This window comes from Musca autumnalis, unplaced genomic scaffold (genome assembly GCF_047663935.1).
Source record: "Musca autumnalis isolate F117 unplaced genomic scaffold, ASM4766393v1 scaffold_1, whole genome shotgun sequence".
Classification (NCBI taxonomy): Eukaryota; Metazoa; Arthropoda; class Insecta; order Diptera; family Muscidae; genus Musca; species Musca autumnalis.
Window position 1 is genome coordinate 56,765,765 of NW_027411644.1, and position 18,522 is coordinate 56,784,286.

Below are 18,522 nucleotides of genomic sequence, written 5' to 3' on the forward strand. Positions count from 1 at the left end.
ATCACGTACATGTAAAAGTGACTCATTCGAGTTATATAGCCCGAATAAACCTTGCATATTATTGCCTTTATTATCTGTCCCTTTCTCGCTGATATGTAATATATGAAAGAACTGCCTTTTGTGTGACCATGAAAATAATACATTGCATACAATAGTTGTACGACATGTCATCAAACATTTCACACTTCATACATTTTCAACCGGTGAAATATACAACCCTGTTGTATGACTCGTTGATTTTTTCCTAATTGGTTGTGTTTATTCGTTCGTTTGCGCAGACAAAACTACGATACTAGTACGCTCTCATTCAGTACAGTCGTTTTTTCTTCGACGCAGATTTTAGATTCCGGAAAAAAATTTAATAAATACAATTTTTACGGGCGCCATTTGTGATTATTTTGGATTTCAATAATAAATGCGGTGAAAAATTTATGAATTTTCTAATTGTGGCCGCATAAAAAAGTGTGAGTGTTAAGAATAAAGATTTTATACCAAACAGTGATGAAAAAAGATTCACGTTGAAAACGTTTTTCGTTCCCCGTTTTTTTTTTTGTACGGTCGTCGTGCTACTCGTTAATGTTCGTCGTCTTCTTTTACCAAGCAAAGAAAAACAGCAATGCCGAAAACGATTTCGAATAAAAAATTACGTGTATAACCCGATAAATGATTGGGTTGGATCGTATGGAATTTTTATGTGTTCGATTAAACGCGGAATATTTTAAGGTGTTGTTAAACGGATTTCAAAAAATAAAGAAAATAATAGAATTTTTAAGTTTTTTAAAACTAAACCATGTTAATAATTACTCAAGAATAAGAGGAAGCATAGCAAATAGTCCAGATTTGTGAAAAAGAGTAGTAAACGTTGTCGTCTTTGATATGTCGCCTTCGTTGTTTTTGTTGTTGGTTTTGCTGTTGCTGTAATACCAATACAACAAATAAAACGTTTCTTATTGTTGTTGTGTTTGTGTGGAGAAGGGCGCGCGCGAGTAATTCTTTTGCTATTTTTTTGTCAATTGGATTCTAATATTGAACAAAAATATGTTATATGAAATTATATAAATGAACAAAAGTGGTTATTTGTTATTTTTTAGACAGAGAGGTGTACACAAGTAATATTTAAAATTGTCTTATCTTTGTTAATACCACAGCATTTAATGGTCAGTGTTGAAATTGGATTCCTGGCTTATTTAAAATAGAAGAAAAAGAGCTCATTTGTGCGCGTAACAAAAAAGGGAGGAAGAAGAAAAAAAGCGAGCTCCAATTTATGCCTACTTAAAATAAAGAAAACGTATATAAACCTATATACATAGCATAGCGAGTACGAGTGTGTTTTTTTCTGCTTCTACTTGTTAATCTCTCTTCCGTTGGTTGGGGCTACTTGGCTACTACGTAAAATATACAACACTGTGTCATCGTCTATGTTGGCCATGCATTAAAATCAAGCAGACAATTGGCAAACTCGTGTTTTTTCTCATTTCTTAATGAGATATTCAAAACCTGGAGACAAAGGTGAGTGCTTGAGTGCTGTTTGGATGTTATTTGTGGTTAGCTGGATAAAAATGTTTTATCAAGAGAAGACAAAGTGATTTAATTGTTTGTGTTGCGCTGCTACCTATTTTATATTCGTGCGACAAAACCAATCATGGTTGTCTGTCAATGGTAGTTTATTTTGTTCTTTGGCTGCTTGTTGTTCTTGTGTGTGCTAACTCTGTTGTAGTCGTCGCGACAATTTCACAAGAATTTAAAGAGTTTACAAATCTTCTTGTTTGGAGGATGTGTATCCCAAAATCTTATTGCAAATCATTCCGTTGTTCTTGCAACATCAATGTGAAGTGTTGTAGGTGGAAATTGCAGGAGAACATGAAATCTCATTTCTGTGTTGAATTGTCGCGCTTCAATGTTAATTGAGGGAAGAGATACCGGTAAATTGCATTTTTGCAAACAATTGCATTTTTAATAAATAATAGTATGTATTATTTCATAGTTGGTTGGAAATGAGATTCATGTAAGGACTTTACATTGCCTCAGTGTTGCAAGCTACGTATGAAGCTGATGAAATTGAGGTTCAATTTGAGTGTGCCCTGCAAAATACATGATTGAATAAGTTGAAGGTTTAGGAGTGACGTAAAGGATTGAAAATGTTGAGGAATGGACTTGATAGGCTTAGTATGAAAAATTGCCGGATTTGTTAGTTCCTCATCAACCTAAAAAACATAAGGCGCCCAAAAGTTAACTTATAAGAGCGACAAAAATTTGGGTTGATGCGCCAGGTTAGTAACCCAACCATTTAATGCCAAAAAAACTGCAAATAGAAGAAAGAAGAAGAAAACTATCCGCCAGACTAAAAATTGCAAGGAATCGACTGTTCCCTATGAACGAACATCAGCAATATTTATGCTAGGGTACAGAAGGCAACCACCAAAGAATCTATGGTAGATCAACGGTGTCGTAATGCTTCTGAAAAGAAGACAACAAAGCAGTCAATAGCAACACTTGGGAGGAGGAACGGAAAACCTTAGCCCACTATGTCCTGTTCACAAGAAATATCCTATATCCTACATATATATCCTATTTCCGCAGATCCAGGAAATCAACAACGGCGAGCTAAACGACGGTGTGTATGTCCATCGAAACCGGATTGACCTGGAACCACACATACCCGTGTTCCGACCAGCGTCTGCCACCACAACATACACATGTTTGTATTTGTATAATTTTTCTGTGTTGGGGGCAGCACATCCCGGAATTCCTGATCAGGTTTCTTTAGACCCATTCCGGGACGAAGGAAACCCCTTCATTTTGTCACACACGTATCCAATACACTCAAACTTCGGTGAGATGCAATAGATGTCGGGAGTGGTGATTGCATGTAGGGGTTGTTCTGGAGTCGTCAGGGACTATGATCCACACAGCCCCCAACAGTAGCCGCACACGCAGCTCTTAACACCAGCCGTTGTTGTTCCAATCTCTAAAAATTGATCCTTTTTAAAATATAATTGCAATGGACGCAATTAAGTAGTGGATTTCATATGTCGGAAGAATATAATGGTCATGGCGGTGAAGGTGGGGGACTTGTTTTCCTTTTGCACCAGTCTATTCAATACACACCTATCCCCCTTGGCTCTAATGACCCGTACATGGAAAGAATGAGGATAGCAGTCAGGTGTGGAACTGCCGAGGTAGAGTTGCTAAACATATACATTCGCCGATAACCAACTTTATCGCGCTTTTGGAAGGTCTTCACCGTCTGGCCTTGGGGGACTTAATGCTCATCATTAGTTGTCACATTCGGTCCTCGTAAACGACCAGAGGTGTATACAGGTGGGCAGATTGTTAGCTCTACGTTTTGCACGGACAATGAGAATTCCCCTACCAGAACTACCGGAGAGTGTCACAGTTCACCTGGTCTGACAAATGGCAACCCGTCGTTTCTCTTGGATCAGACCATCTCCCCATAATTGTCTCCATCAACAGGCCGACCGATTTCATCACCTCTGAACGCCGCGTTTTCATCAATCACGAGAATGATAATTGGCCGAGTTTTTGAGAGAGTTCACTAATCACCGCTTCAGAGATCTGCCTAATACTTCTGCTGTTCTGGTGGCGGAAAGGAAGTTCCGAGACATCATCACAGCTGCAGCCGCTCACTATATACCTGCTAGTCGAATACCCGAAGTGAGACCAAACTTCCCAGCAGAGGCTACGGGATTAGCAAATGAGCGTGATGAACTTCGTCGTGCCAACCCCAGAGAAGGTATAAGTGGAAAAAGTGGTTAAATCATCTGAAGTATTGCAACATTGGCGACCTTACAATTTGTCGATCAACCCGGGACAGTGCGAAATGAAGAGTACTACGCCGCATTAGATCTCTTCAACCACAATATACAAATGTCATTAGGAACGCGAAATCATCCAAAGTGTTGGGCCGTTATGGGATCTCCATGGTAATGCTGAAACAGTTCTCAACCTGTCGTTAGCCACCCACATCATTCCAGAAGTCTTGAAAATGGGCAGGGTGATCCCGCCACTGAAGCCAGCAAAGGTCAAACGTACAGGCCGCGTCAGTAAAATCTATCCAGTTGTCGATCATCAGCGCTGAACGCCATCTACACACACATTAGTCGAGGACTCAACCAAATCAAGCCGTGTGATAGATCAGTGATGGTGGCGGTTGACTTATCAAAAGCCTTTGATACTGAACGCTTTTTGAGTACGTCGAGCAGACAACCCTCCGGCCAAGTTTGAAACGTTGGGTAATCAATTATATGTCTGAACTTCAGTCGTGCATGGAATTCAAGAATAAGAAGTCCAAGCCCCTTAGAGTGAAACAGGGAGTTCTCCAAGGTGGTGTGATATCTCCTCTACTGTATTCCGTCCACTCCAGACGGCATTGAGCTCGTAACGTATGCGAAACCTGGCGTCAGGTATCTACCCTGACGTCATTTGTGAAATACTGCTGAATACCTATTTGTGTGATATTACCACCTTTTTCCACGCGAGAAATATGCAAACATGCGCCACAAAATCTACGGTCACTCTGTTCACCACATGGCCGGCAGAGGTCAGAACAGGGTTGAATATCATGATTCATACGAACGCAGATACCATAAGCAACTATCGTTTGAATGAGGTCCTCGCAGCTGAGGAGCGTCAGCTTCCACGATAAACCAGAGTAGTTTTGGCTCAACTACGCTCGGGACGGTTAGGCCGTCTAAACTCCTATAGGGCAAGGATCGACGACACTTTGCCAAACATCTGCCCAGCGTGCAGCACAGACCCGCACACCACACGCCACTTTTTCAGCTGCCCCGCCAACCTATTTAACTAACTCTAATAGCTTTGTGGTTACAACCAATCAAAGCAGCCACATTCCTAGACCTGGAAATAAGCAGGAAAACGAACAATTGTCAACAAGCTTATACGCAGGACTAAACGCATAGATGCAGTAGACATCACCATCATAAAATACAGTGTAGATAATGTGCTGGGACACATCCACCATCCATTGCATCTGAGGAAGTAAAAATCCCATCACAGACAAGAGTGTTATTAGCCGAGAGCAATCTCTGGATGGTGTAGCCTCTTCACCTCTTCAAATGTCCCGCAATGCACTGTCAATGCCGCAAAGACCAGTTGGGAACCTGTTCAAAGATATCCAATTCATATTTTGGAAATTAAAACTTATCTATGGCCGATGTCGTTGTGTGTGCGACATGTAGTTCCGACTAGTCAAAAATAAATGTCCCATTTTGGTGCTGTATATATGTAACAGTATGCCACTGTGGCAAATGCTCGTTGTATGCATGTGTTCGATACCCAGGCTAGGCAAATCATGATCAAAATTGTAATGTTGACTCACATTTTAACAGTATTTTTAAGCTATTTTAAAACTTCTCTGTAAGTGGTGTCATTAGACACGCCGTTTGTAATCGGAGGTACGGTCCCAGTTCGGAGGTCCCAGTTAAATATAAAATTGGATAGCATTCGTTGATATAAGAGAAGTCTCCTTTTATCTTGTACGATTTATATATTTTAATTTCCATGAGTTTCAGTATCTACGATTATTTTACTATAGTTTATATCCAGACAAGGTTTAATAACGTATCTGTTTTATATTGTTATAGGCATATCCAAAAATTGGCTCCAACCGAATATCAAAAAAGCTTTATTCCCATAAAAATATACGGAGGGAAAGCGAAACGGAAATCAAAACAGCAAACATGAATTACTGAGACAAATGCTGCAGCTATTAGCAATATGGCGCCAGCTCTTACCGAGCCAATAAGTCCAAAGGAGAAACTAACAAGTTCTGGAACTGCCACTGCGAGCCCAACATCGACACGAGCCAGCAGGAAAATTGATTCAGAGAACTTCAAAGGAAACAACAACAATAATAATAACAACAACAACACTTTGAAACAATCACCGCCGCCAACATTACGTGAAAAGCGCAATTGTAATAATAACAATATACCAGTTGTCCAGGTGCCAACTACATCATCAATACGTTTGACACGTTCCAGAGATTTCCAGCAAAGACTGCTTTCTTCGCCAAAGTGTAAAGATCAGCAGCAGCAGCAGCAACAGTCAATAACTCCAAGAAAAGCCTCAACACCAACGAAATCAACAACAACAATTCTAAAATCCACTAACGATCCCACAAATAATGAGCAAATGGGCTTAAGTACGGCCGTGTTGGATACCAAAAATCAAATTATCAACAATCAGAATACAAGTACTGCAGCTGAATTAACGGCAGAAGATCAGAATACAACACCGGCTGCAGCTGGAGTTGTGGAAAAAGAAGTAGCACCTAACGAGGACACTTCAACGGCACAACTTTTGGCAGACTTAACAAACGAAGCTATAACAGCTGATATTTGTTTGCGCAATCAATTGAAAGACGTAAATTTAGTCAAGGTGGCAGAGGAGGGGTCGGCTTCTCCGTTACAGCGAGATAGTGATATTGTAGTTATAAAATCTATTACTGCTTCGCCTAGTACCACCATCACCACTACAACCCCCCTAGAAGACACTGCGCCGCCGCACATGGATAAGCAGTGTAATAGTGCAGAAGAAGATGCAAATACAAAAACCACCACATCTACCATTAAGGGCAACAATACCTCACAAACATTGGAGTCAGAAGCGGATGAACCATCTCCGTCAAATGATGCAACAAATCATGTAGTAACAACAACAACAATAGAGAAGGATGCAACAACACAGCCAGAAGAAGTGAACAAGGATTCAAATGTTGATGACAATCAAGAATCGAATGTAATTCAACATAATGAATGCCCTGCCGCTGCTGCAAGTGATGATATACATATGGAAATATGTGATGTCCAAGAATCATCTCCGCCAGGTTCCCCGGATTCATCGGAAGAGGAAAATAAAAAAGACATAAATTCTAAAGCCGAAATTATTTCAGTACAAGAATTACCTCCCGTTAATACCGATTCAACAATGACCGCCTCAGAAGTGGAGGATAATTTAGAGGGTAAGTTGTCAATTCACATAACCTTATTTTGAAAATGAGATTTGGGGACACCACACGGGTCGCTTCGATGTGTTTTCCATATAAAAGTCTTTTTGATGGGAAGTCCATACTTCCCGAGACACGGGTCTTAAAAGTTTCCGAAATTTTTCGTCGCGTAACGATTTTTGCGCTTGCTTGTAAGAGAAAGATATAAATTCCCAGCCGAAGGTCGTCTGTTTAAGGTAAACTTTCAATACCGGTCTTCGATAACAATACCTTTTACCGTCTCTTAAGAGATCTTCTATAAGAATACCTTCTTGTTTTCAATAACCTTCTGGTCTTCTATAAAAAGACCTTGTGGCCTTCTATAAGAAGACTACGTGGCCTTCTATAAGAAGACCTTGTGGCCTTCTAAAAGAAGACCTAGCGGCCTTCTATAAGAAGACCTCGCGGCCTTTTATAAGATCTCTTGGCCTTGTATAAGAGGACATCGCGACCTTCTATAAGAAGACCTTATTGTCTTCCAGAAGAAGACCTTGTGGCCTTTTATAAGAAGATCTCTCGGCCTTCTATAAGAGGACATCGCGGCCTTTTATAAGAAGATCTCTCGGTCTTTTATAAGAAGAACTCTCGGCCTTGTATAAGAGGACATCGCGGCCTTCTATAAGAAGACTTTATTGTCTTCCAGAAGAAGACCTTGTGGCCTTTTCTAAGAAGATCTCTCGGCCTTTTATAAGAGGACATCGCGGCCTTCAATAAGAAGACCTTGTCTTCCAGAAGAAGACCTCGCGGCCTTCTATAAGAAGATCTCTCGACCTTGTATAAGAGGAAATCGCGGCCTTCTATAAGAAGACCTTATTGTCTTCTAGAAGAAGATCTTGTGACCTTTTATAATAAGATCACTCGGCCTTCTATAAGAGGACATCACGGCCTTTTATAAGAAGACCATATTGTCTTCCAGAAGAAGACCTTGTGGCCTTTTATAAGAAGACCTCATGACCTTCTTAAAACAGTTTTCCTGGCCTTCTACAAGAAGACCTGTGGACTTCCGTAAGAGGGCCACCTTAGAAAAGACCTTCTGGCCTTCTGTAAAAAAACCTTCTATGAAAAGACCTTCTGGCCATCTAATAGAAGAATTGTGTCCTATAAGAAGACTTTGTAGGCTTCTATAAAAAGATCTTTAGTCCTCTCTAAAAATACCTTTTAGTCTTCTAAAAGAAGACCTCGTGGCCTTCTATAAGGAGACCTCGTGGCTTTATATAAGAAGAACTGTTCCATTTTATAATAAGACTTTCTAGCCTTCTATAAAAACACCATTGGTCTTCTATAAGAAGGCCCTGTGGCCTTCTTTAAGAAGAATTCGTGGCATTCTTCTAGAAGACCTTGTGGCTTTCTGTAAAAAGGCCTTGTGGCCTTCCACACCTTTTGACCTTCTATAAGAAGACTTTGTGGCCTTCTATAAGAAGACCTCGTGGCCTTTTATAAGAAGACCTCGTGGCCTTCTATTAGAAGACCTTGTGGCCTTCTATAAAAAGACCTTTTGGTCTTCTATAAGAATACCTTGTTCCCTTCTATAAGAAGACTTTGTGGGCTTCTATAGATGACCTTCTGGCCTTCCATAAGAAGATTTGGGCTTCAATAAGAAAACGTAGACTTCTATAAGCAGATTTTATATATAGTAGACCTTCTGGCTTTCTATAGACTACCTTACAGAGATCTTCAGAAGTCTTCTAAAAGAAGACATTCTGCTCATCTGCAAGAAGACCTTCTTACTTTCTAGAAAAATTCCTTGTGGCCTTCTATAAGAAAATCTTGTGACCTTCTATAAGAAGACCTTGTGGCCTTCTATAAGAAAACCTTGAGGCTTTCTTTAGGAAGACCTTCTTCTATAACCTTCTGGCTTTCTATAGGAAGACCTTTCCGTGTGACTTTCTATAAGAAGACTTTGTGGTTTTCTTTAAAAAGGTATTGTGGTCTTCTATATGAAGGCCTTGTGGACTCCTATATGAAGAAGTCGTGGCCTTCTATTAGAATATCTTGTGTCCTTCTATTAGAAGACCTTGAAGCCTTCTATAAGAAATCCTTGTGGTCTTTTATAAGAAGATATTCTTGCCTTTTAAGAGATGACCTTCTCGACTTTTACAAGAAAGCATTGTGCAATTTTAAGACTAAACCATATTTTACTCTCTGGCATTCGAAAAAATATAAATACTAATCACCTTTCACTTTTAGAACGTCTAAGTCAATTGGACGGGACGGCTATTGACTCCCCGCCACCAAATAACGATGTAGATGATGAAAAGGATGACGTTGTAATGAAATCAGCGCAGCTTGCTGTTGAATCTTCACATACGACCACACCGCCGCGTACTCCCACCCATCAACAACAACAGCAGTCATTAGCACAGGATATTCAAGATATACAACAACAATTGCAGCATACTCCTCCCACACCAATATCACAACAAGTGCAGGCTCACCATATGCAACAGCAGCAACAACATCCGCTCCCATCTACACCACAACATCATCAACAATTGCAGCAGCAGCAACAGAATTGTTTAACTCCTCAAAGTACAGCCTCCTCAGTAAATACTGTTGGTAGTGGCAACATACCCGCCTCATTTATTAAAGAAGCAGAAGGTGGTGCGGCCGAGCTAGAAGATCAAGATATCGAAGAAGTGTTCAAGGTTTTAAAAAACTTCGAAGGTGGTACCACATCGGATTTAAATGTTTGCGATTTAAATGTTCTCTTCAATGAAGTCTACATGAAAATGAATGAAAGTGAAATGAGTGGAACGGTCAGTGGTGGTGTACCGGTTGCCGGTGGTAGCAGTGGCAGCGTTAGTCAAGGTCATGTTACTAGTAGCATATCCACCAACCCCTCTATACAATTAGTTAAGCCCACAGAACTGGAGGAGGCACAAAAAGATATTGAGGAACGCCAGCGACAAATGCAACGTAGAGTGGATATTCTAATGAGGCGTTTACGGAAACTTCAAGCTCGTTATATGTGCAAGCATACCAGTGAAGAAATTGCAGGCCTCTTTGAATTGAGCTCACGACAAAGCAATAAAGTTGGAAGTGCTGTCACAAATCATCATGTGGAAAATACTAATCCGGCAGGCAGCACAGAACCAACCAGTGAAGATATTGCCAAGTATTTTCAAAAAATCACAGCGTCAAGGCCACCAGCATCGGATTGGAAAAGCGAACAAGAAGAATTGGTACCTGCTAAACAAATCTCAATGCTTTTGCGAAAAATCGAAACCGTGGCCAATGCTCAACAGCATTGCCTAACACCAGTTACCGCCGCCAACCCTATCCCCAACACCTTTCACAACATAGCACCAACCAAAAAAACTAAAAAAGCTTTATTGGAGGCTCAACAAAATGCGGCGGTAGCAGCAGCAACAGTTGCCAACAACTTTAAAAATGACACCACGTTAAATCCCTCAGCGACGGAAGGTCGTAATCCCGAAGATATCATTGTGGCTACATTGTATGAAAATGTAACAACGGAATTAACCCAGGTTGCGGGCCTTTTACAAAGTGAAATGTATGAAGTACAAAGAGCCATTGATTCAGATGCCACCGAATCAAGTTCGGGTGGTGAATCAGCTGATGAAATGGTTGTTTATAATAATCAACAACAACAAACGCTGCCAATGTAAGTAGGGAATTATTCCTATTAATTTGAATAACCATTCCTAAATTTATGTTTTTCTATTTCTCCTTTTTCTTGTTGCAGTCGAAAACGTGCCGCCTGGCGTTATTCACGTGATCGTGCTGCCATTGCTTCACGCTGGTCGTGGCTTTTATCTCAAATTGCCGATTTAGAAATAAAAATACGCCAGCACAGTGAACTTTATCAAGAAATTGTCAAAACCAAAGGCCCGGTAATCAGTTCACAAGAGAATGGTCTGAAGATTGATAGACATGATGTTAATATGGCGGCGGATACAACAGAAGATCTTTTGGAAGGTTCATCTTGTCGAACACGTGGCTTTAATCCATCACAGTTTCGCAAAAGAAAACTTATCCAGACAACAAATATCCATACAATATCGAAAAAAGCAGCAAGACCAAGGTAAGTTTTTTGGTTTTTTTTTTTTTTGTGATAATCTGGTGGATAATACGGAGGCAAAAATGTTACAAACGGAAGGAAGGATCTAGGTTGGAGTTAGTCAGAAATGTATTGTTTCTATGGTTGAGGACGGTAGACATTTAAACGCTCCAGAGATATCGCCCTGGGTTTTTTTCTCGGGCAGTTATCCATTTGGAGTATTTCCTCAAGGCTGTAGAAAAAAATGCCTCAGAAGCTGAGGACCGAATTTTTTCTATAGAAAAAATGCCTCAGATGCTTGGGACCGTATTTTTTATAGAAAAAAATCCCTCAGAATCTTAGAACCGTATTTTTTTCTATAAAAAATGCCTCAGAAGCTGAGGACCGCATTTTTTCTATTGAAAAAATGCCTCAGTAGCTAAAGACCGCATTTTTTCTATTGAAAAAAAAAAAATGACTCAGAAGCTGAGGACCGAATTTTTTCTATAGAAAAAAATGCCTCAGAAGCTAAGGACCAAATTTTTTTCTATAGAAATAAAAATTGCCTCAGAAGCTAAGGACCGAATTTTTTTCTATAGAAATAAAAATTGCCTCAGAAGCTGAGGGCCTAATTTTTTTCTATAGAAATGAAATGCCTCAGAAGCTGAGGACCGAATTTTTTTCTATAAAAAAAATACCTCAGAAGCTGAGGACCGAATTTTTTCTATTGAAAAAAAAAATGCTTCAGAAGCTGAGGACCGAATTTTTCTACAGAAAAAATGCCTCAGAAGCTGAGGACCGAATTTTTTCTATTGAAAAAAAATGCCTCAGTAGCTGAGGACCGAATTTTTCTATAGCAAAAATGCCTCAGAAGCTGAGGAACGGTATAGAAAAAAAGTGCCTCAGAAACTGAGGACCGAATTTTTTCTATAGAAAAAATGCCTCAGAGGCTGAGGACCGATTTTATTCTATAGAAAAAATGCCTCAGAGGCTGAGGACCGATTTTATTCTATAGAAAAAAATGACTCAGGAACTGAGGACCTAATTTTTTCAATAGAAAAAATGCCTCAGAAACTGGGGACCGAATTTTTTTTTCTATAGAAAAAAATGCCTCGGAAGCTGAGGACCGAATTTTTTTATACAGAAAAGCTTCGGAAGCTGTTGACCGATTTTTTTTATACAGAAAAGCTTCTGAAGCTGTTGACCGAATTTTTTCTATAGAAAAAATGCCTCAGACGTTGACTGATTTTTTTCTGTAGAAAAATGCCTCAGAATCTGAGAACTATAGAAAAACTTCCTTACAAGTTGAGGACCAATTTTTAAAAAAAAAAATATCATCAAAAATCCTTAAAACTTATTTTTTGATAATTTTTTCTATAGAAAAAATGTCTCAAAAGCTGAGGAACGAATTTTTTCTATATAAAAAAATGCCTCACAAACTGAGGAATGATTTTTTATATTAAAAAAATACCTCAGAAGAGGAGGACTTTGTTCCATTAAAATGCCTGAGAAGCTGAGCAAGCTAAGGACCGATTTTTTCTACAGATAATTCTCAGAATCTGAGGACCACATTTTTCTATAGAAAAAAATCCTGAGTCAAAGTTAGAAAAAAATCTTCAGAAGCTACCCTGTAGAAAATGTCAATAGTGAATCTATACTGACTTCTGACATTTTCAACAGTACTAGAGACAAATTGTAGACAGCTCATTTAATTTCCTGTAGACAAAATGTTGACAAAGTCACCATAATAGTAGACAAAGTGGTGAAATGTCAACACTTGACCCCAGACTTCCTACAGGGTAGGGACAAAATTTTTTCATATAAAAAATCTTCTGCCGCTGAGATTAAAATTTTTTCCTAAAGAAATTTGTATAGCATGTTATTCATCAATTTGTTTTCAATTTCAGCACAATTAAATGCGGCTGTCAATGGCCAATACACCCATGTGCACTATGTACGGGACGTGTAGATCCAACTGCACCAAGAGATTTACCAGATACTATGATGATGTCGGAAAGAATAGCATTACTAGATGCTGGTTATCATCCTGTACTTAGTTTCCGAGAGAGTAAGTACCAAATAACAAGTTGCTTTTTTACAAACATATGCTACTTATTATTTTTATCTTCCATCCAGATGTCAATAATGCCTTACATTTTGAAGCCATTGCCAAGCAGCCCGAATGGCAGCAACGTGTAATGCGTTGTCAGGCTAAACACATAGCGAAAAGTGTTTGGAAGGCGGAACGTGAGGCAGTAGCTGGGAAAAAAATTGTCGATGGTAGTGGGGCACCAATGAAACGTCGTTACGTTAAGAAAAAAGATCGAGAAGATAAGAACAACACCACCACACAACAAGCAAGAGGTACAATATCTACGTCAACAGATGGTGCTGCTGCGGTCACACAAATGGCGTCGGCGTCGAGTTGCTCAGTAGTAAACGAATCAACAACATTGGCTACAACGTCCACAACGCCACTTGTGGCCAACAGTAAATTATTGTAAACATGAAAAATTCGATAATTGATATTAACATAAAACAAAAACAATTTTTGCATCTTTTTTCTTTTTCTTTTCATCTTGTTTCCCTCCACAAACCCGCACACACAAACAAACGCTTGTCCCTGGTGGTCTCTTTATTTGTTTGGAAAATATCCACATTTCTATTTATTTTCATTTCGGTTTGTTGCTCTTTTTGGAATTTTTGAACAACTCTTGGACATATAATAGAGTCAGCGACCAAAAGTGGGAAAAAGCAGGCATGCCAGATACTGAGCGATGTGATACTGAAGGAACCATACAACAGCAATCAGCCATCTCCTCTACGCCTATCCAACAATACGGCAGCGGGGGTAACGACAGCAGCAGCGGCATCAACGATGAATTCAATTCATCAAACGAGCGACTATCACCCGACGATAAGCTACGACCAATACAATCTCAACCAAACACATTCATCATCGATCTCCAACAGCAGCAAAAGTAATAAAAATCGCAAACTATCATCAGCATCAATAGCTGCAACATCTCATCATTATAATCAGCATCATAATAACTACCATCTATATAATGGCGATTCAAGTTTCATGCATAATTATGATTGGTCGGCGGCGGGAGGTGTGGATTCAATAACTGCACGAAGTCGAACCTCTTCTCCAACGCATGGTGTCACCAGTTATCATAATAAAAGTAAAGGGTAAGAGGGGATTAAAAGGCAAGACAGAAGGGGACCAATAAAATAATATTTTTTTATTTTACTTCTTATCACAGATCATTTGATCGTAAGAATCGTGTATCGTACGATATTGATAATATCGTGATTCCATACAGTGTTGCCGCAGCTACCCGAGTTGAAATCTTACCCTATAAAGAAATTCCAACGCCAAAGTAAGTAGTTTAAAGAGAATACCGCACCCCACCCACATACATTGAAAACAGAAACAATAAGACAATCCTTTCCTCTCCTTGATTTTTAGATGGCGTATTGTTAATACAGCACCAAGTGATAAAACCGCAAATTTAGAACCATTAGAATCGGCGAATCTAAATATTACATCAAATGGTAATGCGGTGGTGATCAAATGTAATGGCGAAACTCCCAATAATCTTATGTCCAGTGAAACGAAAGCGTTATCACCATCGTCAACGGATATTAAAGATCACAAGATTAGTAGCGATAAAAATAAAACAAATAACACAATAACAAAACAAATTCCAACAACAGCTAATGATGTCGCTGACGTCGCCGATAAAGGCTCAAAATGTATAGAAAATGGAGATGTGGCGGCGACAAATTTAAATAATGAAAACTGTGAAATAAAGGAACCCCTCGAGAAGAAGCCGAAAATAGAACCAAATGTGATAAAAATTCAAATAAAACCGCCAGCATCCACCTCCACCTCTAATACATCTGCAGCTTTATCATCGTCATCATCTGCCAAGGACAAGGAAGATATTGCTACGGCAGCAGAGGATGATGAATATTGTGAAGATATATCCGATGAGGCCATGATTTTAAGGCATGAACGTGCATTGACTGAGGAACGTCGTAAATTCCAAACATTCTTAAAATTCCCCTGGAGCACTCGTTCAAGAGCCAATCGACGTATTGATAGTCGGGCTGAATCGAGTGGGGCAAATACACCCGATCCCAGTTCACCAGCACCGCAAACTCCCAGTGTTGGTGGTGGGGATCAAGATGTAAGTTGTTGAAAAAAGGCAATATTATTTAATATTTAAAATAATTAAAAAATATTATTTAATTAATTTAAATTTCTTTTATAGAGCATACCTTCACCTTCGACACCTTCCACTCCCCTCAATATATTGGATACCATTTCAGAAGCAGGTGATAACTCAAGTAAGTCTTGGTGTTTTTATAGTTTTTTTTTTTTCTTTTGTCAGTATTACTTATTGAATATGTTTCTTCTTCCCTCTGTAGCCTCGTTTTTGGGTGTTGGATTTATGCCAAGTCACAGCAGTAAACGCCAGGAAAGAAGGCGTACCACATCAGCGAAACGTGATTTTGAACGGCGCAGTTCTACACCTGATTCCAAAGAGGTGAGTTTGTATGGATTTAATTTATTTATTTATTTATTCAATTCGTGCGTGTTGTTATTTAAAGATTCGCAATTTTGTAATAACTTGGATGGAACAAGATCTTTATACAACACCTGTAGCAGGCCGTATGTCTACAGAAGACCTTGGAAAGACTTTTAGAAGGTCTACATAATTCTGCAGAAGACTTTTAGGAGATTTTTTATGTATAGAAGACTTTCTTTTATTCAAGAAAGACATTTAGCAGGTTTTCTGTACATTGAATACCTTAAGAGATCTTCAATCAAAAGAAGGCATACACAGGAGGTCTTCTGTCTATAGAAGACCTTTCGGAGGTCTTTAGAACACCTTTAGGAGGTCTTCTAACTATAGAAGACATTTAGGTGGTATTCTATCTATAGAATGCCTTTAGGAGGTCTTCTGTCTGTAGAAGGCCTTTAGGAAGTCTTCTATCTATAGATCACATTTATGAGGTCTGTTGTTTATAAAATACCTTTAGGAGATCTTATGTCTATAGAGGTCTTCTGTCTATATAGAAGATCTTTAGGGGGTCCACTGACCATAAAAGACCTATAGGAGGTCTTCTGTCTATAGAAGACTTTTAGGGGGTCTCTTTCTACAGAAAACCTTTAGGAGGTCTTCTGCCTATAGAATACCTTTAAGAGGTCTTCTGTCTATTGAATACCTTTAAGAGATCTACTGTCTATAGAATACCTTTAGGTCTCCTCTTTATAGAACACCTTTAAGAGGTCTTCCGTCTATAGAATACCTTTAGGAGGTCTTCTGTCTGTAGAACATCTCTAGGAGTTCTTCCGTCTATAGAAGACCGCGAGGAGACATACTATCTATAAAAGACCTTTAGGAGGTCTTCTATTTATAGAAGACCTTTAGGAGGTCTTCTGTCTATAGAGACCTTTAAGGCGGTCTCTCTCTATAGAAGACCTTTACATCTACAGAAGACCTGTAAGAGGGTTCTATCTATAGAAGACCTTTAAAAGGTCGTCTGTCTATAGAAGACCTTTAGGAGATCTATCTATAAAAGACTTTTCGACGGACTTCTATTTATAAAAGACCTTTAGAAGGCCCTCAGATATATGTCTCCATGTCAATGTTAAAACAGCTCTATTAGTCAGGAGTCGTATATTTAAATAAAGTCCTCGACCTATTAAAAGCCGTCCCTGCCGTTCTCCAAAACTGAAATGTGGGCAGGGTAGCCGTTTGACAGTTTTGACATCAGTTTTCTATTCCTCTTCTATCTTATAGTATAATCTTGTAATATATCCCTCTCTTACAGCTTATACCACCCTATGAACCCATGAAATTTCCACTAACCGATGAACAATTTGAGGAGCTTCAAAGTGCTATGCCCAGTGAACATAATGAAGAAAGCAAACGGTTCGATGATTGTTATTTGCCTGGTGGTACACGCACACGCTATTGTAGTGGTCCACCTGTTCCTGCTAATTCTTCAAAACGTTCCTCACGTTCCTCCACAATGTGTGGTGGAGAAAGACGTACCAAGGGCTCTTTAAAACCCGCTTCTTCCATAGATGATGCGACGGAAAACAATTGTACTGATCTTCATCAAGATTATGAGGAATATGATGATTATCCCAAACATCATTTAGCGACAAATGATGATCATTTAACAGCTGACGATTGTGATGATCCCGGTGGCATTATAAATGACGATATGTATGGTGATGATGATTATGTCTACGGACATAAACAGAATAAACGTCGCAATGATGGGGGCGACAGTGATGGTGATTCGACCGAAACGGAACCTTTTCAAGATGATGATCCTAATGATCCAGAATGGCGTGGTGAAACAGAGGATCGAACGCGTAAGAAAGCGTTATAAAAACAAGAAAAACGGCAAATTTATGCTTTCGGCAACAAAGATGGCTTTTACGTTTGAATTTTTTCTTCTTCTTTTTTATGATACAGTACATGAGATAGAAAGAGAGAGAGAGAGGTAACTTATCTATAATTATTTTTTTAAATATTAATTCTATATGCTGCATATACTACTACACGTACATATATAATTAAACTTGTTGTGTTTATTATATTATTTGTCATTACAAACATTTTTTTTATTAAACAGAATATCATTCAACACAGTTTTTAAATCATTTTATATATCAAGCCCCTACACCCCCCATTATAATATGTACATTTATGTATGTGTATGTGTAACATGAAGTCAATGAAAGTTACAACATTTACTTTAATTTTTTAATATAAAATTTGATTAATTATTAAATATTTTAATAATAAACAATTCCCTCAAAAAAAAAAAAAAAAAACAAACATCCCAGCAAACCAATTCATCAAAATATTTCAGCCAAATGTTGTGGAACACAATTAAATCTCGTATTGTGATGATTGGGTTATGGAGAACACAAATTCTGCGAAATTGATTTGTATGGAAGGAGAGGACTTCATTGTGAAAATGGGCTCAAGTTCTAGGAAATATATGGCTTATTAACATGTGAGTGTTTTTTAAATTGTAAATTTGTTTGTTTGATAGCAATTTACGAGATTCAAAACCTTCAGCTTTCTATAGAGAAAATTATATTAAAAATGTACAATTCGTTTTTCACTTTCTTTTGGAAGAGTTGTTTAGTTAGACCAGGAGGACTTGCATCATTTAGCCACATAAATAATTGCAATGATTCAGAATGATGATACGAAATGGTGTGGCAAACAGAGGATCGATTGCAGACTGCTTCAAATGTAGAGGTGGAGTGGCAATCAGCTAACGCACGTTAGGTTCAAAATGAATGACCGTAGTGAATTTTATTTGGGACATTAGTTGAACATTACGCCTAGTGACCCTTATCTCAATAATTATTTTCCTAACCAAATTAAATATGACGCGGTCCGAACCCTCATAACTCGCAAAAAAATAAATATGACCGACAGGTTCGCCA

At 38.8% G+C, this 18,522-nt stretch overlaps 1 protein-coding gene across 6 annotated transcripts; it reads left to right on the plus strand.

Annotated features, from left to right (window-relative positions):
* The first annotated feature begins 254 nt into the window (after positions 1 to 254).
* On the plus strand, positions 255 to 17,915 carry nsl1 (non-specific lethal 1). Of its 6 annotated transcripts, none has more exons than XM_073974962.1 (13): positions 255 to 464; positions 1,149 to 1,509; positions 5,625 to 7,003; positions 9,215 to 10,652; positions 10,734 to 11,072; positions 12,935 to 13,095; positions 13,164 to 13,517; positions 13,757 to 14,222; positions 14,297 to 14,413; positions 14,503 to 15,226; positions 15,311 to 15,386; positions 15,468 to 15,586; positions 16,878 to 17,915. In XM_073974962.1, exons 3-13 carry the CDS (start codon positions 5,758 to 5,760, stop codon positions 17,445 to 17,447), a joined length of 5,610 nt encoding a protein of 1,869 aa, XP_073831063.1. In that variant the 5' UTR covers positions 255 to 464; positions 1,149 to 1,509; positions 5,625 to 5,757; the 3' UTR covers positions 17,448 to 17,915. The 6 variants fall into 6 exon arrangements, with proteins under 6 accessions (XP_073831063.1, XP_073831099.1, XP_073831073.1 ...); XM_073974998.1 differs by having other exon boundaries at positions 13,164 to 13,391; XM_073974972.1 differs by having other exon boundaries at positions 295 to 723.
* Positions 17,916 to 18,522: the final 607 nt, after the last annotated feature.